General features: G+C 46.2%; 1 protein-coding gene across 3 annotated transcripts in view; it reads right to left on the bottom strand.

Moving 5' to 3' along the window:
* Positions 1-293: 293 nt before the first annotated feature.
* The window catches only part of greb1l (GREB1 like retinoic acid receptor coactivator), a 46265-nt gene continuing 20811 nt past the window's right edge, over positions 294-25747 (bottom strand). Inside the window, exons 9-33 of one of the 3 annotated variants that reach the window (XM_064993039.1) lie at positions 23723-23860; positions 23251-23376; positions 22423-22560; positions 22047-22232; positions 18424-18723; positions 18066-18194; positions 17552-17686; positions 17175-17372; positions 16803-16983; positions 16331-16523; positions 15932-16065; positions 11611-11953; positions 10854-10969; positions 10490-10734; positions 9735-10309; positions 9329-9431; positions 9026-9181; positions 8694-8833; positions 8162-8323; positions 7071-7275; positions 5742-5907; positions 4560-4929; positions 4085-4285; positions 3533-3671; positions 294-3240 (exon numbers count right to left, since the gene is read on the bottom strand). In XM_064993039.1, the coding sequence (XP_064849111.1) occupies positions 3077-3240; positions 3533-3671; positions 4085-4285; positions 4560-4929; positions 5742-5907; positions 7071-7275; positions 8162-8323; positions 8694-8833; positions 9026-9181; positions 9329-9431; positions 9735-10309; positions 10490-10734; positions 10854-10969; positions 11611-11953; positions 15932-16065; positions 16331-16523; positions 16803-16983; positions 17175-17372; positions 17552-17686; positions 18066-18194; positions 18424-18723; positions 22047-22232; positions 22423-22560; positions 23251-23376; positions 23723-23860 (4943 nt within the window). In that variant the 3' untranslated portion in view covers positions 294-3076. The other 2 variants (XM_064993041.1, XM_064993040.1) reach the window with 2 other exon arrangements.

Below are 25747 nucleotides of genomic sequence, written 5' to 3'. Positions count from 1 at the left end.
CACCACACTGGGGTTGGAGGTGAATCAAACACCCATGTCCCAATACTACCTCCCATGGCTTATAAATAGCGTAGTGCAGTACATGGATTGACCATAGAATTAGGAATTAAAATACAACTCTCAAACTTTGAATACCACTCGAGGGTCATTTTAAAAGGTTGAAAAAGGTTATGGGATAGATTGACGACAAAAAAAACTGTGTTACCAAACTACAAGCCTTTTGTAAGGAACAGATTATTCGAAAACGTAGCCTCGGGGGATTACTTTAAAAACAAGAATGCTACTCCAGGAGAGAGGAAGTAAACTTGTGCTTTTTAATTGAGCAATATAACAAACAGATGGATCCACCTTTTGTAGCACCCGTTCATTGAATTTGTTTAATGTGAGCACAGTTCACCTTATAAAACAAAACATTGTCACAACTCCCTAGTTTATTGTAATGTCACTTTATTACATTCAGAAATTCCAACAACAAAAGCATGTTTCCCCAAAGTCAAATGTTCACAGCCCACATATTGAACAACCGCAATGGTCAACATGAGGTAGATGACTCTGTGGCCAAGCCTACCATGGGTTGGGTCGCCAAATCTTTAGCAAGACACTTAAATACCCACAACAGATAATACTTCAGTGAAGATTGTGAGAAGCAAATTGCATAAGTTACTGTATGTGTTCATCTAATTATCTACAAACAAGACACATTCTATGGGTCAAAAGGGTATGATCAATATCGAAGGGTCTGATCATCAATCAATCCGATGAATCAATCAACACTGTCTGTCTTTACTGATAGTGTCATCAATATTTTCTCGGTGTCTTTGTTCATCATTTACCCCGTACAGTTCTGATGACAATGATCAATACTTTTTTGGTTGTTGCTGCTGGCAAGTTGTATAGTGCAAGTTCACATTTCCTACCCCTCAACATTCAGTAGATAAGACTCAAGAGCTCTTGGTCTTGTGCAAAGCCTTCGTCAATGGTTTTCAGAAGAGGCTACGCTTCTTGATTTGAGCTCGCTCAGTCAGCATGCAGTCAATATTATTACACTTCCATATGATTATCAGTCCAAAATGCTTGTTCAAATAAATAAGAATCTCTCATGTAAAGGACATGATTTTCATGAAGGAAAAAAAAATGATGAGAATCATCTGACATGAGAAAAGCCAGGGAAACGAACACGGTAAGAAGGTAAAATCTTAGGTAGATTCTTTGCGCCTTGGCTGGCAAACACAAAAAAATGCGACAGAAAGCCATCATCATGACACCCAAACATTACCGCTAAACGTGACACAATACAAACAAACAAAAATGGTCAGAAACCCTCCACGAGCCGTAACGGGGTTGATTGAATATATTAATAATGTAAACAAAGCTTTTAACAACAGACAGTTGTCCTCAAATCCAACTTAACCTCTTAACCCCAACCGGACAGATGTTTCGTCACAATTTCTTTAATTGGATTGGCCTCTCCATTGTAAGACTGATTACAATATTACCCTTCACTGCAAATGAGTGATCTATGTAACAACAACACTTAATAAGGCATATTCTTTGGATGACCCTGTGCAGTAACATATAAAAACCATTCCTACCTGCTTTCAGGAAGATGAATTGACCTACAGTATTCATCTGATGATGACAGCAGTCCACGCCCACTCTCTGATTATCCATAGTTTCGTGTGAAAACCCTGCAACTGTAAGTCAGTAGACTGGATGAATTAAGGTATATGGGGGGAGGCCTAAGCCATCTATCTATACTATCAGGCACAGAGAACAGATCACGGAGTAATATTACAATCATAAACAAGGCCACAGGCACAGTCAATAGCAAGATAGATAGAGGTGCCACTGAAGCTTTGCTCTTTCTATAGCATCCTCATCTAGTAGTGGGAGCTACTGGGATATATACATCCTCCGCATAACATGAAATAGAATTGTACTTTGTATCTGAGCATCAAGCCATTAGAGCTAACTGATTGGTCAACAGGTCTCTTCCTGCTCTCCCTCGCTCCATTTGATTGGCTCAGTTAGATGATCAAAAAGACATTGTCATAGGAACAGTTCAGTTAGGGACAACATGTTGCAATATGAAGGCACAAGAGCAACAGGATCCCTTACGGTGGCTTGCCAGTCAAATGTAAGTGGACAGGACTGTACACTACAAAGTGGCTTAGATATCAACTAGACACTTTTTTCCCTGACTGAGCAGCACAGAAATGGATATACTAGACCTAGATGATAGAGTTCTAATACACTCCAGAATCTATAATATTTACACTAGTAATCTAACAACGGAGTGGGATTTTAGCGAGAGGAGAGGAGAGTAGAGGAGGCAAGGTGCAGATGTGGATGTCTTTTGTGGCTCATATCAGGGGTATCAACAACATTACAATGGGTAATAAGTAACAACACTTGACACTGAAGACAAGAGAGAAAAGCAGTAGTTTTCCTTTAGCGACGGGCAACTCGTTGCTGCCTCTCCCTTCAAAACCCTGAGATAAAGCGTATGTCCGTGACGGAACATCCCGACAAGAGCTGTGTTCGCCACAGCGCCACGTTTACAATCTTTGAATAAGTCCCATTATCAATGACGAGAGTCCCTTTTTGCAGCAAGAAATACGTTAGCATATCCAGAAGTTCACTGACAATGCCGATTTTTGCACAGTAAAGTCTTTGAATTTGAATTAGGCTCAGATTAGGGACAGACCCCAACACAAGTCTGAGTTAAAACTCACTGTCCAACCACTTCTGTTCCAAACATAGCGCAGCATTGTGGAGGTGCTCATATTGTAGGAGGAGAAGACATCACATCCACATTGATGATGGCCACCTGTCCATTTTTTGGGCTATTTGGCCTTGATGTGAGAACAGATGTTATACTCCTGCGTGATCAGAGTCTGTGTGACAGGAGGTCGGCTAAACAGATCTGAGAACAGTGGTTGTATCCCCCTAACAGACAGGGAACCGTCGTGATTGTTAACTGGTCTGAGATCAGTGGTTAGTGTGTATCCTTCTGTCTGGTTAGGGTGGATGGGACAGGAGGGCCATTTGGGCAGGTCTGGCAGCAGTCTCAGGGTCAAACATGGCGTCCTGTGAGAAAGTAAAGGGGCCGGTCTTCGCTGCAGTTGGCTGTCTGGAACTCATCCCGCAGACGAAACTGCCACTTGTCCTCCAGCTCCAGCCGTACGATGGTCTGACGCAGGGAGTTACGGTCCTGGCAGATCACACACAAAGTGGCACCTATGGACAGAGTCAGGGGTGAGGGGTCAGAGGCCATAGGTCAGGGAACCAATCAGAAAGGTGCTATGGTTTTCCTGCTGTATATGCATGTATTGCAATACAGAACAAACCCGAAAAGTGGCATCAATGAAGTTAATTTAATTGGAGATGAATAACCATTGGCTTCACATACGTACATTACATTGACTTAACCTCCCAATATTGGTTATGGTAAAGCAACTCGGGATGAGGTTACACTTAACATCGCATAAGGGCAACAAAAAAACAACAACATTGAAGTAGCATCAGTTACCTTTGAGGAAGCTGAACTTCTTGAGGAGGCCAGAGACGACAAAGGAGTCACACAGGTAGAGCAGCAGGCCGCTGAAGACCAGACCCTGGTGGTCCAGGTTAGTGGAGTGTGGTCGGGAGCTGACGTAGCACACTGACACCTGGGGATGCAGAAAGCACAGTCACGTCTCCGCCATCTCAGTCGGGACTTTTAATCATGGATACAGTTTGTGGGATCTGTTCTCACTGTAAACCTGCGCTGGGCTGATTTTTTTTTTTTACATAAATCTATTTCGCAGAAAATCAATGCATGAGTTGGACACATGAATATCAAGATTTTCACATTCTCCCCACCAGACTTGCTCAGCTCGTACCTCATGGTAAGCCTATGTTGAGGTACCTGTCTATGGACAGTACTGAGTTGCTGCATACTTCATGGCCTGTGTTGAGGTACATCAGCTGTCTATGGGTTGGATCTTACCTCAGGGCTTAAGTTGAGGTACAGTAGCTGTCTAGGGGTTGGATCTTACCTCATGGCCTATATTGAGGAAGCTGTCTAGGGTTTGGATCTTACCTCAGGGCCTATGTTGAGGTAGCTGTCTATGGACAGCACGGGGTTGCTACTGTTCTGTACTGCCTTGGGGAACAGTCTGTGGCTGCAGCTCTGGAGAAACTTCTCCAGGAGGAACTGAGCCGGGGCGGCCAAGAGGGTGTGTTCACTGTCTGGGGCACAGATGTACTGGGATGGGCTGATGGCGGTTGGGTTCTCCATCACCTAGAGGGGGAGCAGGGTAGGCGTTAGGATGACGGACTGTGTTTCAGACTACACACACATACTCGCACACACACACACATATACTCGCACACACACACACAATATATATATATATATATATATATATATATATATATATATATATATATATATATATATATATATATATATATATATATATATATATATATATATATATATATATACACAATATATATATATATATATCTCAGACCAGGAGGTGAGGTAGAAAAAGGAAGAGCAGAACACTCACGATGAGTTTGGGTTTGACCAGGAAGTCCTTGTGTCCTCCAAAGAGAATTTGTTTCTTCATCAAGCTGAAGTGGTTGAAGCGACAGAGCAGCAGACCACTGCTGTTGGCTCTCAGGTTGAAATCCACCTCCTCACAACTGTACCTGTTGAGGTCGTACTGGACGTTCTGCGTCAGCTCAACGTTGAGCATGACAAAGTCGTGAAGGTGGCATCGGGAGAAGGGCAGGGCTGGCAGGCGGCGGGCCAGGGCACTGCTCCACTTGCGGGCCCCGCACACGGCATACAGGGAGATCTTAGGAGTGGCCTCCATGTGCTGCAGCACCGTCTTTAAAGACACGTTGGTCAGACTGGGCCCGGTGTCTGCCATATCACTGAGGGAGACAGGGAAGAGCGGGGGAGACAGATATTAGTATTGTTGTTGATAGAGGAGTCCAGATATATACGGTTCTTTCTGAGAATTCATTGCTGATGGATAGTCATGGACCAATAATGTGACTCCTTCTGGGGTGTTTTTTCTGTGAGTGCATGTGTCAGTTTCCCCCAGCAAACCCGGAACATTCCCAGGACATTAGCTAACTTTCCCATTAAGTTCAAGTTAGGGTTTTATCTTACATTAGATTGATAACATTCCAAAAACATTGAAATATATATATTTTAAAAAATATGTTCTGGGTGTCACGTCCTGACCTTAGTTCCTTTTGTATGTTTCTATTTTAGGTTGGTCAGGGCGTGAGTTGGGGTGGGCATTCTATGTTTTGTTCTTGTGTTTACATTTCTTTGTGTTTGGCCTGGTATGGTTCCAAATCAGAGGCAGCTGTCAATCGTTGTCTCAGATTGAGAACCATACTTAGGCAGCCTGTTTTCCCACTCTTGTTTGTGGGTGGTTATTTTCCGTTTCAGTGTTTTTCACCATTCGGGACTGTTTCGTTTTTTCTTTATTTGCTTGTCTTCTGTGTTCATTAAATAAATATGACGAACACTTACCACGCTGCATATTGGTCCGATATTTCCTAAAACAACCGTTACACTGGGAACGTTCTTACAACACCAGGTGAATGTTTTATACAAACATTATATATTAATCAGCACAACTGGAAAATTTTGGGGTTATTAGAACTTTTTGGGGCAACCTAATAAATGTTCTGAGAATGTTCACAGAACCTGTTTTGGTTATAACCCATACCTGCTGCTGTCCTGGGGTTGGTGTGAGTTCCAGAGCACACAGGAGTCATCCATCATGACTATAAAGGGCCAGACGTCCTGCCTCTTGACCCCCTGCTCTTCCAGACGGTTCCTCTCCAGCTCCAGGTTGTGGTACGACAGCTCCTTGATCATGAACCGAGCCGCCCCTGGGACAGATACGACAGTAATGTTACTGCTATGTTACTGACAGCGGTTGCATCCCAGACAGTGGTTGCTTTGGTCAAAAGTAGTGCACTATACAGAGAATAGGGTGCCATTTGGGACACCCTAGTTCCCTAATGGGATGCCGCCCCATAATAACTATAATGATACAGTACATATGCTGGTGGAGACCCACTTATATTTCATTTATTTGCCTGGCCACATGACCTGACCAGGAAAAAGTCTGGTGTCTAGTTATGACCAAGGTCAATTCCAACAGCTTTAAGTGGGTCATAGTTACAGCTTGTTTGGTCGCAGTAGAAAAACATTAGTCAACCACTGACCCAAGAACTCTACCACAGAGTTTCACCTCCAACTCTAAAGCTCCAACTCACATGACAGTCTGAACTTTGACCTGAATTCCAAGTTTTACTTTGTTGGTCAGCCTTTACCCAATGCCCCTATTACTGCACCTGACATGTGCTTGTTGTACTGCAACACTATTGGTCCATACAGAAAGGCTACACACCTAAATGGTGGATCCATATATCAGACTACTGGCCTGCTGGTGTTCTCATTGGCCGGGTCCTTCCCTTTTGGTTCCTGCCATATTCAAATCTCAAGTACCTACTATAGTTATGTGTCCAAACATGCTTTACTCAACAGATGGCAATATAGACACAGTATATCTCTTGAATTTCACACAGACTGCTGTAGATGCATCATTATCATCAGAGAGAGATAAGCTACTGGAAAAACTAAGAATGTAAAATACATTTGTGTATAATTAAACAAATGCCTAAATATAGGTTATACATCGCAAGGCAACTGTATGGTTTCTTTGTTGAGTGTTTTATCACAAACGACTATGGGCCTCAATGCTACCGCTCAGCAGGGAAACACCTTACTGAGCACTATGCTGGGACAAAAACCTGTAGTACTGCAACTCTCCAAGCAGGGTTGAGGATAATAAACCAATAAAATGAGTTAACCTATTTAAAATGACTGATTGCCAGACACTCGGAGTAGAGCAAAGTTTCCCCTAGACGCTGATTTTGGGTCAGTTTCATATTTTCCCCACTCATGGTTAAGGTTAGGATTGAGGGAGGAGAAGCTGATCCTAGATATGTACCTAGGGGAAACTATACCCAGGGGCCCAAACACTCACCAACTCCTGCACTGTTGAACATGGCAGGAAGCACCAGCAGGATGTGGTTGGGCCAGTATTTCCTGTAGTGGTGCATCTCGTACTGCTTGACCACCAGGATGTGGAGGTGGGCGGTGCCTTCCATGGCGTGGAAGATGTTGAGAAGGCCGTGCTCCTGGCGCCCCGTGGTCGGGGTGAAGATGGGACTTTTCAACAGACTGAGGTCCTGGGATGGGAGAAGGAGAGCTGTAGTTAAAGACGCATAGTGCAGCAGGCTACAGTACAGGTAGCTTGATCAAGCAGACTGGCTGCTGAGCTATGGCAAGATCAGGCTGGTTCCACTAGGCTAGGGCCTAGTAGCATCGAACAACCGAAGTGAGCGAACGAGAGACACATAGGTGCATAGTTAGCGCTGTGTGTGAAATGTGGCAACTCCTTGTAACATGATGATGTGCGTGCCTGTGTTGCTTATGGCACTATTTCATTTAAGCACATAGAATGCACTACTGATTACAGAAGCTGAAGGATGAGAACATTCCTTGTCACTATTGATAACATTCATCTTGGGCACAACATGATTGGGGACACTGCCCTGTGTAGGGTGCTGTCTTTCGGATGGGACTTTAAAACAGGTGTCCTGACTCTCTGAGGTCATTAAATAATATAATATAATATATCCCATTTAGCAGACGCTTTTGTCCAAAGCGACTTACAAGTCGGCTGGGGCCACTACTTTTACATATGGGTGGCCCCAGCGGGAATCGAACCCACGACGCTTGGCGTTGCAAGCGCCATGCTCTACCGACTGAGCCACACAGGACCCATGGAACGTATCGTAAGAGTAGGGGTGTTAACCCCGGTGTCCTGGCTAAATTCCTAATCTGACCCTCAAACCATCACGTTCACCAAATCATCCCCAGTTTACAATTGGCTCATTCACCCCCCCCCTCCTCTCCCCTGTAACTATTCCCCAGGTCGTCGCTGTAAATGTGTTCTCAGTCAACTTACCTGGTAAAATAACGGTTAAAAAATTAAATAAAACACTCTTAGAACTCGAGGGCTGTCACAAGGTTTTCCCCCAATCACCACTGATTTCCCCCATCACCCTTTACCTTAGCAGAGATGAGGGGCAGCCTCATGCTCTCCAGGTGACTGCCCTGCTGGCTGAAGACAAAGTGCTGCTCCTTGGCCTTGGGGATGATGAAGTGGAGCTGCACCTCCTCTCCCAGCATGGACGAGCAGAACGTGAAGGCGTGGAATGTGCACTCCGACAGCTGAACACAAACACAACCACGCGCATGGTTGCGCACACATTACACACGCATAACACACATTATTACACACATGTACACTTCCAGTACAGACAGAGCTGCACTGGTCAGCACACGTCTCAGCACAAAAGACTGACCCGCTCAGCACACCAGTCGTTCTACAAGCTGGACGGTGGTTTTTCGATAGGTTTAGAAAAGGGGGGAGGGGCTTGAGACCAAACAACGGAGCAATAGGCGTTAAGCCAATAAATCAAGTTCTCCCTCGAGACAAATGATCTCTTCACAATGACAAACTAGCTACCCTTTCCTTCCCAGGGCCGTTCATTAATATCTAAATACTGTACAAGGCTCTTTTCCCTCCCTGTGTACTCACCTGTGTGGCTGGGCTGGCTTCACAGTAATGGTGACACTGATCACAATGGTGAAATGCATTGTGGGCTGCGAACATACTCAGCCGTATCGACACCGTTTCCCTCTTCACAGGCATTTTGCTCTCTCCTTCCAGTTTAGGATCTGCGTGGACAAACATTACAGTTATACCCATATGCTATGGGACAAAGCTGCATGTACAATATACATAGACAGTGATGCTTGAGGTAGAAGTCGAGGTAGAAGGCGCAGCAATATCTGACCCTGAATCAGGGAAACAAGGGCAGCTTCCTCCTACAATGACAGGGATGGGAATAAGAGTTTATTTCTGCTAACCTTTCAAGCCCTTTGGCATCTTGTCACTGTAAACAGCGCTGGCCCTCCTGAACTTAGGGTCTCTGGGGAAGAGGTCGAAGGGCAGTTTGCGGATCTCCTCAATGTCTGGCCACTGGGTGCTGGCTGGGGGTGTGGCCTCGGACATATCCGTCATCGCTAGAAGAGAACGATACAACATACATTGACATCAGCCTCAGTTTCTCGACTAAGACAGTATGAGAGAAAATGAGAGAGAAAGAGGGAGAGAGAGAGAGGAACAGACAGATAAAGAAAAGATTAACTAGGGGATCCTGCTCTCCTCACCTTCCTCCAGCTCCTCTTCATCATACACATCCACCTCAAGCAGTCTAATCAACATACGGAACAGGATGCGTAGAAACTGCAGGTAGGCACCCGTCTTCCCCACCTATCAGAGTGACAAAACAGAGTTGTTCAACCAATCACAACCTATCTGGTTTTTACCACTGGCACTCATTGCATGCAGCCATTGCCACTCAATCTGTGGTATCCATTCGAATACCGTCATTATACACAATCGCCTCTTAGGACTCCATACAACTCGGTCGATATTCTCTTGGTTGAAGAGGGATAAGTGAGGAAAATGAATATCAGCATGCCGCTCTAGAATACGATGCATGACTTGTACAGGAGAGAAGCTGTCATTGATATAGACAAGAGATGATATGTTAATATGTGTATGGTCTCTAACCTGTGGGGGCCCGCTGAGCAGCAGGCGTCGTGGGTGTGGCCCTGGGGGGGCCTCGTGGTCGGCATGATGTTGTCTGGCTACGGTCCACTGTCTGTAGAAGAGGCTCTGCTCTGACCCTTGTAAGTTCGGGGTGAAGAGGGGCCTCAGCGGGCTGCTCCAGCCCACATCGGCGTGAGGCAGCAGGGAGAAGGAGCTCAGCTGGCTCCCTGATTCTCCAGCTAGGAGGTTGTAGGCCGCGCGCGACAGGATGACAGTCCGGGGAGAGACCCGAGGCGACTTGCTGCCCCGGCCGCATTGCGTAGACTGGCTGGGGTGCTGGGTCGAAGAGGTGGAGGGGGAGGAGGAAGAGGAGGAGGAGGAGCAGAAAGAGGGAGGGGCATTGGAAAGGCGGGAGGTGGCACTGCCCAGGGAGTCACACTCCTGTTTGACCCGGCGGGGGGATGTTGAGGTCGTGCCAGTCCCGTCTTCCATCATGATGCTGCCCGTCTTGCCTCCGGGGGGGCAGGAGGAGGTGGAGGGCTTCTGGGAGGAGTCAGGGATGTCAGAGGAGCTGACCCTGTTCTCCGCCAGAGAGCCTGAGGAAGGGAGAGGCATGGGACGGTGAGAGAGAGAGTTCAGACTCATAGTACAGTATTTCAAAATGATTTCATAAACACAACTGTAACACCATCACTACGCAGTATTCTAAACCCTTACAACAATCATCTCGTCCCCATTTCCTAAACATGTTGGGTCTCTTTTGTCCAGCGACCTACCAGGGCCTCTGGTAGCAGCGCTGCTGTTGCTCTGGGGCATCTCCAGGTCCATGTGCAGCTCTAGGTCTGGGTCCTGAGGGCCACTGGTCTTGTCTGTCTCTGGGTCCTTGGGGGCCATGGACCTGCAGGGCTCCTTTACCACCCTCAGGGACACGTAAGAGCAGGCCAGACCCACCTCCTGCTCCAGGGCCGTACGCGTCAGGTAGCTGGAGTCGATCAGACGCAGGTCACAGTACTTTAGGGACCTAAGGGGGAAAGATCCGGTGTCAAGGTGAGGTGGAGGATTTTAATCGATTCTACAAAGTCAATCCAATTGACGGTGCACCTTCTACAGCAGATGTAGATTCTGTCATGTCAGTAGTACCTTGGAAAGGTTTCTCCTAGAGGGTCTTTTCCAGTGAGGATGACAATGCAGGGAAGACCCTCCAGATCCTCATAGGTGTGAGGGACCCAGTCTTCAATTTCACAGCCCCGCCAGGCCTGCCGAAACAACACAACACACAATTAGAAATGTTTCGGAGCCAAATTAAAACCAGGTTGTTATGTCTCAGTCTGATGAAAGTCGTTGATATGATGACATTTTTTTAAAGACATCTTCATCAAACCACTTCTGTCATAGAGAGGTGTGGTGTTCAAGGTCATCTCAATATCAAATAATTTCTGGGTAACAATTAAGTACTTGTTTAATTGTGATTGTTTTCAATTAAAATGACCCTCCCCCCCCAAAAAATAATAATATATATAGCTTCTTGGGGGAAAGAGCAATTTCTCAAGCAAGAATTTTGCTAGGCCTGTCTTGGAGTGGTGGAGTGGAAAACTGAAAACTAGCTGTTATTGGCAGAGAAGTTTGGAATTTTCTTTCTTATTGTGCTATTAACTAACTGATGTCACCAGGCAGGCTAAAACTCCAACCCACCAAAACTGGCTGAAATTTCAGGCGGTCTTTTCAAACAGCTCTTATCATCATTTTCACAATTTCACAGTATTATTCCAACCTCATAGTGTGGAAATAAATATAAAACACTGGAAATCAAATTTTTGACTGCACTGGGCCTTTAAGATGTAAGAATAGGCAAATACAAATTGGCCACCCTGCCCTCCCTCCTGACCTCTCGTCTCACCCTGAGTCGGTTAGCGAAGTGTCGTGGAAGGCTGAGCTCGGTGGCAGGGCTTCCCAGCAGCACAGCAAAGCAGAATTGAAGACCCAGCTTGTCCCTGACGTCCTCCAGGCGCTCCCGGGCCAGCATGGCCAGCTGCAGAGAGGGCACCCGGACCAGCAGCATGTGGCCCCGGCCCTTGGTCCCCTCCCGGCCCGGGGCACTGATCAGATCCTCCACCATGGCCAGGGTCTCCGGGGTGATGTGATCCCGTAGTGAAGGTGAGGAGGTCAGAGCCATCATGGCTTCAGTGTACTGCTGGATCAACAGGTAGCTCCTGATCACCATGCTGTGCAGGTGGGGGTGTCTGCAACCAGGAGAGGAGAGGTGGTGGTGTTAGATGTGTCAAGGCAGGTTTGGTGTCCAGGTGAACTGGTTGAGCAGCTTTTTGGGGAGCTCTCTAGCGACTCCTTGTGGACCGGGCACCTGCAGGCTGACTTCGGGCGTCAGTTGAGCGGTGTTTCCTCCTACACATTGGTGCAGTTGGCTTCTGGGTTAAGCGAAGGGGGGTTAAGAAGTGCAGTTTGGCAGTGTTAAGATAATGGGCATAATGCCAACCCAGAGATGGCGCTAGTGGGGCACCTACCTAGGATATATAAACAAACCTGTAACTTGTAAGGAAAGTATTATGCTTGCAGTGTACCAAACTAGCCGATGTGAGTCATTCGCATACAGATAATAACATGGTGTCAGAACTGGGATTTGAACCCACGCCTCCAATCGGAGACCAGAGCCATGCCACTCAGTTTGAAGATGTGAACCATGCTACTGATCAAATCATCGCCCCGCAGACACGGTGTAACGATGTGCGCTGGGAGTAGGGAAGCAAGTTCAGGGAGGCAATGTTTGAATAAATAAAAGAAACAAGTGAACACAAAACACAAACAGCGCACCGACATGAAACAGGAACAATGACAACTGGGGAAGAAACCAAAGGGAGTGACATTTAAAGGTCAGGTAGTCAAGGAGGTGATAGAGTCCAGGTGAGTCCATTATGCGCCTAACGCTGGTGACAGGTGTGCGCTCTAACGAGCAGCCTGGTGACCCAGAGGCTGGAGAAGGAGCACACGTGACACACGGGAAGATCCTAAGAGGCTGGCTGGACACAAGAGAGAGTCCGCCCATCCTGGTGAGGGACTACTGGACAGAGACGAACTCACAATGCCGGAAGAGGTCATCTACAAAGGCGACAGGGTGGTAGTGCCATGAACTCTACACCCAACGATTTTCTCTCGTATCCATGCAGGGCACCCAGGGGTCGAAGCCAGTCTCAGGAAAGCCAGAGACTCAGTATTCTGGCCCAACGTGACCCAAGAAATGTAACATTTTGTGGCTGTGTGCAGCATATGTAATGCTCATCTACCTAAGCAGCAAAAGGAAACGCTGCACCCACATGACGTACCAGCACGTCCTAAAGGGGGAACGGATCTGTTCACATTCCTTTTCCGATTGTAGTGGACTACTATTCAGATTTTTGGGGCAGTGGAGAAAGTGATTGACACAACAGCCGCTTGGATCTTTGGCTGTTGTAAGCAGCAGTTTAGCATATACCGGATAATGGGCCACAGTTCACGAGTCAAGACTCTTCCTTGCTTGTAAAAACCTGGGAGTTCCATCATGTGACCTCCTCACCCTACCACAGTCAGAGTAATGGTAAAGGCGGAGTCGGCAGTGAAAATAGCAAAGACTCGCGTCACAAAGGCTATGTGTGGCAAGCCATTTAGCCTGTGCTTCGGCAGCAGTCCTGGACAGAGCTTAATGTCTAGAAGCACCCGCTCTCTGTTGCCAACAGCTCCCAAGCTCCTCGCACCAAAGGTAATTGGGGATGTTCAGGCACACAAATGTGCAGATCAGGACAAGTCAAAATATTACTATGACCAGCATGCAAAACATCTGCCTGTAATAAAACAAGGCCAAGCTGTCAGAGTGCTCCTGTCACCTCACGCCAGAGATGTCACATGGAGTCTTGGCACATGCATAGGGCACGTCAGCGCAAGGTCATATGAAGTGGAAGTAAAGGGACGAAAGTATCGAAGGAAACGGAAGGACATACGCCCAGTTCAGGAGAGCATAGGGCACAGGAGGGCCATAAGGGGAGACTGGGAAGACTGCCCCTTAGGTATGTCCCTTAAGAGATGAACAATTTAAAAAAAATCTTATAAAAATAAAATAGGTGTTGATAATGTAAATAGGTATTTTCACTAAGGTATCAAAATGGAAAGGAAGATGTTAAGATAATGGGCATAATGCCAACCCAGAGATGGCGCTAGTGGGGCACCTATCTAGGTTATATAAACAGGTGCATTATGAGTGTCTGATTATGATGTCATGACCTGTAACATGTTACACCAGAGGAAAGGATTATGCTTGCAGTTTACCAAACTCTCCGATGTGAGTTATTCACATACACATAATAACAGGCGGGTCATGTTTCGGAGGACGCATGACTCGACCTTCTCCTCTCCCGAGCCCGTTGGGGAATTGCAGCGATGAGACAAGATCGTAATCACGAAATTTGGAAGCAAAAAAGGGGGTATAAATGACAAAATATACATATAATAATAAAACAAAGATCCCCTGAAGCAAACTGAACTGAGACCACCTCGATTTAGGTTCGCAGTCTGGTTCCCTTTTTGAAGGCAATGTGAACACAACACTCCCCAGGTTCCCTTGTCATTATTCCCGCACCACACACTAGACTATTGGAACAACGTTTCCCCTGCCATAACCCCTGACATCGGTGTCATGAAAGAGAGAAGATGATGATGTGCAGGTTCACGGAAAAAAAGTGCATTGAGTGAATGTTTGAAAAAGATCTGGGTTCCTTTCAAAACATAGCAATATGAATGCAAAGGGGACTCGGACCACAAAAATAAGTGAACTGGCAAAATGCCCAAGTGCCCTCATTCAAAGGCAAGGGCAGTGTGAATACAAAGAGAACTTGAGTTCTTTAGCTTTTTTTATACCCCAGAGTTCACTTTAAAGAGGACTGAGATTGGTTCTTTTAAAGAGGACCGGTCGGTGGAGGTTGGTGGGAGGGGCTATAGGAGGACGGGCTCATTGTAATGGCTGTAATGGATAGTATCAAACACATAAAACATACGGAAACCATTGACTCCATTCCATTTGTTCAATTCCAGTAATTACAATGAGCCTGTCCTCAACTAGGTCCTCCCACCAGCCTCCACTGAAGAGGACTATATTCTTCGGGATAGGGGGCAGCAATTTCACTTTTGGATGAATAGCATGCCCAAATTCAACTGCCTGCTACTCATCCCCAAAAGATAAGATATGCATATTATTGGTAGATTTGGAAAGAACACTCTGAAGTTTCTAAAACTGTTTGAATCATGTCTGTGAGTATAACATTACTTATGTAGCAGGCAAAACCCCAAGGACAAACCATTCAGATTTTTTGTTGTTGTTGAGGTCACTGTCTTTTCAATGGATTTTCATTGGGAAACCAGATTTCTAAGGGACTTGCTTGCAGTTCCTACCGCTTCCACTGGATGTCACCAGTCTTTAGAAATTGGTTGAGGTTTTTCCTTTGTGTAATAAGATGTACGGCCATCTTGAATGAGAGTCACTTGAAGTGGACTGTCTGAGAGAGGCACGTGACCAGAAAAGTAGCGTCAGTTTGTTTTCTTTTTGTATTGAACACAGATCATCCCGTCTTCAATTTTATCGATTATTTACGTTTAAAAATAAAAGTTGTATTACAAAGGTAGTTTGAAATGTTTTGGCAAAGTTTACAGGTAACCTTTGAGATATTTTGTAGTGACGTTGGTCAAGTTGGAACCATTGTTTTTCTGGATCAAACGCGCCAAAAATTGACATTTTGGATATATATTTTGAACAAAAGGCCCATTTGTGATGTTTATGGGACATATTGGAGTGCCAACAAAAGAAGCTCGTCAAAGGTAAGGCATGATTTATATTTTATTTCTGCGTTTTGTGTCGCGCCTGCATGGTTGAAATATGCTACTCTCTCATTGTTTACTGTTGTGCTATCATCAGATAATAGCATCTTATGCTTTTGCCGAAAAGCCTTGTTGAAATCTGACATGTTGGCTGGATTCACAACGAGTGTAGCTTTAATTTGCTATCTTGCATGTGTGATTTAATGAAAGTTAGATTTTTATAGTAATTTTTTGGAATTTGGCACTCTGCATTTTCCCTGGCTTTTGGCTAGGTGGGACGCAAGTGTCCCGTCTATCCCAGAGAGGTTAAAACGCCCCTAGAGATTTTATGAGCCCTAAACCCTGACCCCGAGTGACTGACTGACCTCTCCAGCAGTGTGTTGATCATCTTCTCGAATGCGTCGTCACAGCGCAGGATGGGACTGGCCACCCCCCACTGCAGAGAGCTGCTGTAGTCCCTCAGGCCAAAGTACACCAGCTCCTTAGGAGACAGCTCCCCCTATGGGTGGGACACAGGAACATCAGCTGCTGTCTGAGCAAATTGACTAATCTCTCTGTCTATTAGTTACATCTACATGTCTGACCAATAATTTATATATACACTAGACACCAATAGGGGGGAGCTGTGTTGAAGCCAAGGTGCCTCCATCTTGGCACTCCCCCAAAATTGTACAAAACCTAAAAAATTACTCAAATAATGTACATGTAATTCCATATAACTGCCACCAGGTGGCAGAGATGAACCACTGCGCAGGGCCACTCACCAAGCTGTCGGTGTTGGCTGGCCAGTGCACCTCGTTGTGGACGCTGATGCGGGACTGTCGTGTCTGCAGGGTGAATGGGAAGCAGCTGACCTGCAGCACCAGCAGATTCATAGCCTCCAGAACCTCCTGGCAGTTTACCACCCTGTCAGCCAGACCCTGAAGCTCTCCGTGGCACACCGAACCAGACAGGGCACTACACAGAGAGAGGAAACAAAAAAGAGGTTTCCTTTGGGGAAACTTGTTCTGTCCTGTTCTATATGTATGACTAAAAAGAAGCCTCTGCTCTTCTCTGTCTTGTTCTGTCTTGGCTTGGGCTGTTCTGTTCTTATTCAGTACACTGCGCAGCCGAGGACAGACCTTCTAACCGTATCAATGTTTTCAGTTACTACATCTGTCAGAACCAAGTGTCGGCGGCACAATTTCAATACTCAAATGTGTGAGTGTGTGTTCGACATGCGTGTGTGTGTGTTACCTGGTCAGGTCCACGTGGGAGTTGTCGTGGATGAGGACAAACAGGGTGTAGGGGTTCTGTTTGACCTTCCTCATGAAGGCCTCCATCTTGCCGTGGACATCTCCGTCGAGACGCACCACATACTTGTCGGACCTCTGGTGGGCTGAGGACGCATCCTCTATACCCAGGTCCACTAGCACTCCTTTTAGAGACGGGCAGAAAGAGATTACAATAAGTCCAACGCAAGTAACTAAGAAACCTTGTAAAAAAACACAAAAAAACAGGTAGAGATAGTCTTGACATGGACCTCTTCTTTACAACCAACTAGAAACTATTTTTATTCACCCATTGTAGTATTGCCCAGTGCGGCCGTTCGATCCAAATCATGAGTACCTGATTGTCGGATGCGTTGAGCAGTCTGGTTCACCAGGATGTGGGACGGAGGGACCAGAACCAGGAAGTCCACCTTGCAAAAGCGTCCCAGGTCCAGACTCTGGCTGCCTGAGTCTGCTATGGAGCACACCTGGGAGAGCAGGCTCCTGGCTACATTGAGCTGGGGAGGGTGGATCTGAAACATCTCACTCAGCAGCTCTGGAGGGGTGAGGGACACACACACACACGTCATCATACTGGAAACTTCGAGCCAAGTATATAGTACATACTGTAGCTTCTTATCATATCTATTCATCCAGGAGCTTCATAGCGTCAGAGTCTCCAGCAGAAAGAGGAGGAAGGGTCAGAAGAGGGGCCAGACAGAGGCCGTGCCTCACCTGACTCAGAGGGTGGCACCATGGTGGCTGCATCCTGGGAGTGGATGTGGTCAGTGACATCGCCCTGGAAGGGCTGGATGACCTGGCCCTTCCGTCTCCGCTGGATACGCACCAGCTGCTTGTCCAGGTTGTCCCCTGGAAACAACAGCATAGCAGGCCACCACCAGTCAGACACAGAGACACACACGCACACGCATGCACACACGCACACACACACACGCACACACAGACACAGCAGCTACAGAAAAAAATCTACTCATCAAATATTGATGTCTGTCTGTTTGTGACACAGTGTCTCTTTTCAGTCCTGTGACTGCCTAGCTGGAATGGGCCAGTCGGCATTTAGGAAGGTAAATATGTGCCATTGTCCTTGATGCCTTTGTAACACAGCTCATGTTTGTTTGATTGATTGATTGATTCATTGGGATACCCTAAATCATTACTTTTCCTCCTTAGAAATGACCTTTGAGTGTTTCCCATTGATGTCGTGTCCCCAGGCATCTGGTATACTCACCGAGTGAGGTGGTTTTGAAGTGTGACGCCAGGACACTGACTTTCCCTGTTATGAGCTCGTAGCTGATCTCCTTCAGGAACTCATTGGTGGTGAGCATTCCCTCGGCTAGCGCTCGTGCCTGGTACTTCCCTGTAAGACCCATACAGATGAGTCTGAACGAGCCCGAGTCTCTTTTGCACCGTACGACTGTGCTAGCCCGCAGAGCTAAAGCCTAGGCATTAGCTCTGGGAGCTCACACAAGTCTTAAGGTCACAGGCAAGGCTCACCTACTGTAATTACTTCCTTTAGTATGCTATGAAAATACAGACACACCACATCTAAGTATCATAGTGTACAGGCTGTATGGAGGAACACTCACCCAGGGCGAGCACACAGAACTCGTTGCCGCTCATCTTGGAGGTACACACTATAACCACGTAGGTGGGCAAGCACTGCTGGTAGGGCGGACCGTCACAGAGCGAGCGCAGGGACTCAGAGATGCCTTCTCCCAGGGAGTTGTAGGTGACCAGGACCTGGACACTGCCCCCAGAGACACTGGCCTCCAGGCGGGCCAGCCAGGGCAGCTGGGCCGGAGAGATGGAGGGACCTCCAGGACAAACTAACATGGCCTTCAGCACGATCTGCTCAAACTCCTCCCTCAGAGGGATCTGCTCCGAACCTGGAGTGGGGAGGGAAGGAGAGGAGAGGTGAGGTGAAGAGAGGAAAGAAAGTTTCCCATGTCTACTTGCTGTGTTTTGCGGGGGATGATGCTGTTATGTTTTTACAATGTGAACAAGACAATCAAATCTAATTTCTCAACAGTGCAGAGCCCATTCTCAACTGTGCAGAGTTAAAAATTAAGACAAATATTTGCTAAATAAAAAAGGAAATAGTAACACAACAAAAACAATAACAAGGATATATACAAGGAGTATCAGTATTGAGTCAATGGGTTTTTGTATGAGGTAATTGAGGTAATACAGTATTGTATGTACCTGTGTGTAAGGGTAAAAGTGACGAGGCAATCAGTGTGTGGTGTGTGGTGGGGTGTCAATATACGTGTGTGTGTGTGTGTGTGTGTGTGCGTGTGTGTGTGTGTTGGAGTGTCAGTGTAGTATGTGTGAGTGTGTGGGTAGAGTCTAGTGAGTGTGCATAGAGCCAATGCAAAACAATTAAGGTAAAGAAAAAAAATAACAAAGGGGGTCAAGGTAAATAGTCCGGGTAGCCATTTGATGAACTGTTCAGCAGTCTTATAGCTTGGGGGTAGAAGCAGTTCAGGAGCCGTTTGGTAACAGTCTTTGCACTTTGGTACCACTTGCTGTGCGGGAGCAGAGAGAACGGTCTATGACTTGGGTGGCTGGAATCTTTGACCATTTTTAGGGCCTTCCTCTGACACTACCTGGTATAGAGGTCCTGAATGGCAGGGAGTTCGCCCCCAGTGATGTACTGGGCCGTACAAACTACCCTCTGTGTGAACTTGCGGTCAGATGCCGAGAGGTTGCCATACCAGTCAAGATGCTGCCAGTCAAGATGCTCTCAATGGTGCAGCTGTAGAACTTTTGAGGACCGAACGGCCAATGCTAAATCTTTTCAACCTCCTGAGGGGGAAGAGTTTTTTTTTTTACCATGATAGGTCTTTAGTGATGTGGACACTGAGGAACTTGAAGCTCTCGACCCGCTTTACTACAGCCCCGCCGATGTGAATGGGGGCGTGTGCGGCCCACCGTTTCCTGTAGTCCACGAAAAGCTCCTTTGTCTTGCCAACATTGAGGGAGAGGTTGCTATCCTGGCCTCCTCCCTATGGCTGTCTCATCGTCGTCGGTAATCAGGCCTACCACCGTTGTGTCGTAGGCAAACTTGATGGTGTTGGACTCGTGCGCGGCCACGCACTCTGCCTGCTTCTTGAGGGTCACCGTAGCAGATGTCTTGTTGCCTACCCTTTACCGCCTGGGGGTGGACCATCAGGAAGTCCCGGACCCAGTTGAAGAGGGAGAGGTTCCGTTCCAGGGTCCTTAGCTTAGTGATGTGCTTAGAGGGCACTATGGTGTTGGACGCTGAGCTGTAGTCAATGAACGTCCTTCTCGCGTAGGGGTTGCTTTTGTCCAGGTGGGAAAAGGCATTGTGGAAAGCAATAGAGATTTCATCATCTGTAGATCTGTTGGGGCGGTACAGAAATTAGAGTGGGCCCAGGGTTTCTGGGATGATGTTGTTGATGTGAGCCATGACCAGCATTTCAAAGCATTTCATGGCTACAGATATGAGTGCTACGGGGCTTTAGTCAGGTTACCTTGGCATACTTAGGCACAAGGACGAAGGTGATTAGCTTGAAATATGTAGGTATTACAGACAAGGTCAGAGAGAGGTTGAAAATGCCAGTGAAGACACTTGCCAGCTGGTCAGCTCATGCTCTGAGTATGCTTCCTGCTAATCCATCTGGCCCTGCAGCCTTGTGAATGTTAACCTGTTTAAAGGTCTTTATCACATTGGCTACGGGGAGTGTGATCATATAATTGTACGGAACAGCTGGTGCTCTCACGCATGGTTAAGTGTTGCTAGCCTCGAATGGAGAATAGAAGATATTTATCTTGTCTAGTAGACTCGCGTCACTGGGCAGCACTTGGCTGGATTTTCCTTTGTATTCCGTGATAGTTTACAAGCCCTGCCACATCCGACGAGCGTCAGAGCCAGTGTAGTAGAATTCGATCTTAGTCCTGTAATGACGCTGTGCCTGTTTCGTTGGAGGGCATAGCGGGATTTCTTATTAGTGTCCCGCTCCTTGAAAGCAGCAGCTCTAACCTTTAGCTCAGTGTGGATGTTGCCTGTAATCCATGGCTTCTGGTTGGGATAAGTAAGTATGGTCATTGTGGGGACAATGTCGTAGATGCATTTATTAATGAAGCCGGTGACTGATGTGGTAAACTCCTCAATGCCATCGGATGAATCCTGGAACATATTCCAGTCTGTTCTAGCGAAACAGCCCTGTAGCTTAGCATCCGCTTCATCGGACCACTTTACGTATTGAGCGCGTCACTGGTACTTCCTGTTTGAGTTTTTGCTTGTAATCAGGAATCAGAAGGATAGACTTTTTGTCCGATTTTCCAAATGGAGGGCAGGGTAGAGCTTTTATGTATTCGTCTCTGTATGTGGAGTAAAGGTGATCTACAATTTTGTATCCCTCTCGTTGCACAGGTGACATTCTGGTAGAAATTAGGTAAAAGGGATTTCAGTTTTCCTGCATTAAAATCACCAGCCCCTGGGAGCTCCGCCACTGGATGAGCATTTTCTTATGTGCCGTGCCCAGCTCATTGAGTGGGGCCTTAGTGCCAGCATCAGTCTGTGGTGGTAAATAGACTCCTACGAAAAATACAGACAGTAAATAGTATAGTCTACAGCTTATGAGGTATTCTAACTCAGACGAGCAGAATCCAGAGCCTTCCTTAATATTAGAGATTGCGCACCAGCTGTTGTTAACCCCCCCCACTTTACCGGACTCTACCATTCTGTACTGCCGACGGACAGAAAAAAACAGCTAGATTCAAATCCATGTCCTTCTTCAGTCATGACTCTGAGAAGCATAGTAAATTACAGTTCTTAGCAACTCAAGGTCATGCTAGCTATTTGGAGCCACTAAAGTGCATTAGTGAAAGCATGTGCAGCAGCAGCAGCTAATGGAGCACTTTGAGTTACAATGGGGGAGCGGGGTCCAACTACCTCATCAGTGTTACCAAACTACCTCATAAGTGATACCAAACTTTAAAACAACCAGGCTTTGGCTTAGCTCAGCCTCCCAACGATTAGCCTCAATGTCTGATTAAACCTTTTTTAAATAAGCCTTCCATATGTAACGTGTGTGTGTGTGTGTGTGTGTGTGTGTGTGTGTGTGTGTGTGTGTGTGTGTGTGTGTGTGTGTGTGTGTGTGTGTGTGTGTGTTTGTGTGTGCGTGCATGCGTGTGTGTGTGTGTGTGTGTGTGTGTGTGTGTGAGAGTCTTTTGAGGCCTTTACCTAGCCGTGCAAGGTACTGCAGGGTGAGGAGGATCATGGTCTCCACACTGAGTAGTTGGCTGCCAGTCAGTCCCAGGCTGGCCAGTGTCTTCTCAGTCAACTGGTTGCCCTTATAGCAGCTCACCAGCAGGGGGCTCACCACAATGTCCCCCACGTTCCCATAGAAGTATGGTAATGTGCCATGCCCTGCAAACCAAACACCAGAATCAGTCAGTCAATCATATACCCTGAGGAAGACACTGTGTCCTGAAATGTTGCTTCATTAAATAATTTGGAGTTATATAGAGTGTGTCTTTCTTTCTTTTCTCTAAATCACATCCGGGTACAGTACAAGTGTCTTTAAAATTGAGATTACAGTTTTATGAGGAGGATTTACCAATGAGGATAACAGGACGGACTCCTGATGTGTTGAGCAGGTTGTCAGGGACGATGACAGTCTCTCCAGCAGTGACGGGTTGGGGCTGAAGGACACCTGCTACAGGCAGCTGAGGAGTGGGCATGGCCAGCACAGAGCCTGTTCAGAAATAGACACACCATGTTAATACTGTGATTACAAAACGGCTGCACATTAAGCAGATCCTGGAAATCAGGACCTTTCTAATTTTTAAAGATAATTTGTACCCACTCTTTCAGCGTCTGCTCAGATCTGCACTAACCTATCTCCATGGAGATGCTGAATGAATCACCCCTGACAACAGAGCATTTCATGGACCTTTTGTCCTTCCTTCTCCCGAAAAGCAAGGTCAATGTAGTAATCAACGTCAGATCTAACACGCAATCTCTCTCTCTCACACACACACACACACACACACACACACACACACACACACACACACACACGTTTTCACAATGGCTGGGGCTACAGTACACTTTTTTTTATCAAAAGGGTTCTACATTGAACCCAAAGGGGTTTTACCTGGAACAAAAAGGGTTCTTCAAACTATGGGAACAGCCGAAGAACACTTTTAGGTTCTAGATATCACCATTTTTTTTCTAAGAATGCAGGTGGTGCATGACATTTCAAAGAATTCCTCATGTAACAAAGTCTACTAGGGCTGTATCTATTCAGGACACGCTCTGGACTTTAAGCATACGCTGTGGTGTGATAGATGAATTGCACTAACTGTTGCCTTTTCAGTGTTGTAAATGAATGTGTCCCTATGTAAATAAACAACGAAGCATTATCAAAAGCTCTGTGCCAGACCTGGGGAGCAGACAATGGGTCGGATGGCGGACACAGGGACGGCTGTAGGGGGGACTGGCACCAGGGGGTTAGGGTGCCAACCGCGGTGGCGCTTTTTGGGCGGGCCTGAGATCATGGCAGAGGAAACTGGACAGAAAACAATACAAGAGAAACATGAAGATTCATTCATGTTGTAACTGCAGAATATGGGTCTGGGTACTCAAAAGGGGTCTGGGTTCTCGGAGTCTGGGTTCTCAAAATAATTCAGAGGGCTTCTACAATGGTGACCTATGAGCAATTATACTACATTCTACTTCATATTTCAGAAACTAAGATTTGTAATAAAAAGAAAAAGCAGGTGCAGAGAAACATTAAATTGGAATCGGAATAGTAAATATGTATTGCAATTCACCCATAACAGGAACACAACAAGCAGACATTTCCTGTGTATGTTTAACATCCCCGAGGTTAGGGAGTCGAATGTGGAGCTCACCAGGGTTGTCTCCTAGGTCGGAGGTTCTGTACCCCTGTCCCTGGGGTCCCAGAGACACCTGAGAGGGGCTCAGTAAAGGGGGGTGGCCGTCTGGACCCAGTCCGTTGGTCGGCCCGTTCACTCTTAAAGCCATGGGTACTACACAGACACACACAGACACACCGTACATTATTGATGCATTTCACCACAATTCCTTTTCAGATGGTTCAACGCTAAATAATTAACTTTTGTAAGAAAGTTTTAACAGCCTTCTGAGAGACGCCGTACGCAAAGTGCGTGCTTAGATCCTCTTCATAGTAAATAAATACATGTATTTGATATTTACAAAATAAAACCAATTGTCCTGAAAGATATCTTCCTAATATAGAGAATGAACAATACATAAGAATGTTTTAGGGCCGTCTAACACTGAGCTATTGATTTCCTACTGCCAATGAACTGATGGGGCACTTTCCAGTCTCAGATTCACTGCATGTGCATTTACGCTAACACATTGATTGGTATGTGTAGGCCAGGCTTGTCAATCTTTCAACCTTGTAAACGAGCTAATGGATAGCCAGGTCTTAAAAAGTCATTACAGGGATTTTCTGCTCAGTATTGATGTGGAGTGTGTGTATGTATACACACGTGTGTGTGTGTCTCCAGTCAGTAGAAGAGGCTAATCTACACACCACAGCTCCATCTGGACTATGCTTGGTCACATAAACAAGCCTGTTTCTAGGCAACAGGTCCTTCTCCTTCTCCTACTCAGACCAGGGCACATAGCAGAAGTGATGCTGGGGCTATTTCCTGACCCTTAGAAATACATGAGCTGAAGCTTATTGCACATGTGGCATGTCTGCATAATATTACTGGATATTATTTATGTATAATGTACCATGCTGTAAAACACTTTAAAGCTGATGTTGTGAGGTAACAATATCTATACGATGGAGATATAATTACACATACAATAGATTAACACATTGTCATCCAGAAACAAGTTCCTCAGCCTACACATCACTGACAAATTGAAATGGTCCACCCACACAGACCGCAGGAGGCTAAAGACATTTGTCTTGGCACCTAAAACCCTCACAAACTTTTAGAGATGCGCAAATGAGTGCATCCTGTCAGACTGTATTACCACCTGGTACGACAACTGCACCGCCCGCAAATGTAGGGCTCTCCAGAGGGTGGTGCCCAACGCATCACCGGGGGCAAACTACCTGCCCTCCAGGACACCTACAGCACCCAATGTCACAGGAAGGTAAAAAAAACATAAAGTACAACAACCACCCGAGCCACTGCCTGTTCACCCCGCTACCATCCAGAATGTGAGGTCAGTACAGGTGCATCAAATCTGAGACCAAGAGACTGAAAAACATTTTCTATCTCAAGGCCATCAGACTTTAAAATAGCCATCACTAGCACATTAGAGGCTGCTGCCCTATATACAGTTGAAGTCGGAAGTTTACATACACTTAGGTTGGAGTCATTAAAACTTGTTTTTCAACCACTCCACACATTTCTTGTTAACAAACTATAGTTTTGGCAAGTCGGTTAGGACATCTACTTTGTGCATGACACAAGTAATTTTTTCAACAATTGTTTACAGACAGATTATTTCACTTATAATTCACTGTATCACAATTCCAGTGGGTCAGAAGTTTACATACACTAAGTTGACTGTGCCTTTAAACAGCTTGGAAAATTCCAGAAAATGTTGTCATGGCTTTAGAAGCTTCTGATAGGCTAATTGACATCATTTGAGTCAATTGGAGGTGTACCTGTGGATGTATTTCAAGACCTACCTTCAAACTCATTGCCTCTTTGCTTGACATCATGGGAAAATCAAGAGAAATCAGCCAAGACCTCAGAAAAAAATTGTAGACCTCCTCAAGTGTGGTTCATCCTTGGGAGCAATTTCCAAATGCTTGAAGGTACCACATTCATCTGTACAAACAATAGTATGCAAGTATAAACACCATGGGACCACGCAGCCATCAAACCGCTCAGGAAGGAGACGTGTTCTGTCTCCTAGAG

The sequence above is a fragment of the Oncorhynchus masou genome, chromosome 17 (genome assembly GCF_036934945.1).
Source record: "Oncorhynchus masou masou isolate Uvic2021 chromosome 17, UVic_Omas_1.1, whole genome shotgun sequence".
Taxonomy (NCBI): Eukaryota; Metazoa; Chordata; class Actinopteri; order Salmoniformes; family Salmonidae; genus Oncorhynchus; species Oncorhynchus masou.
Note: the sequence above shows the minus strand (reverse complement) of the source record. Positions and strands in the feature narration are given on the sequence as shown.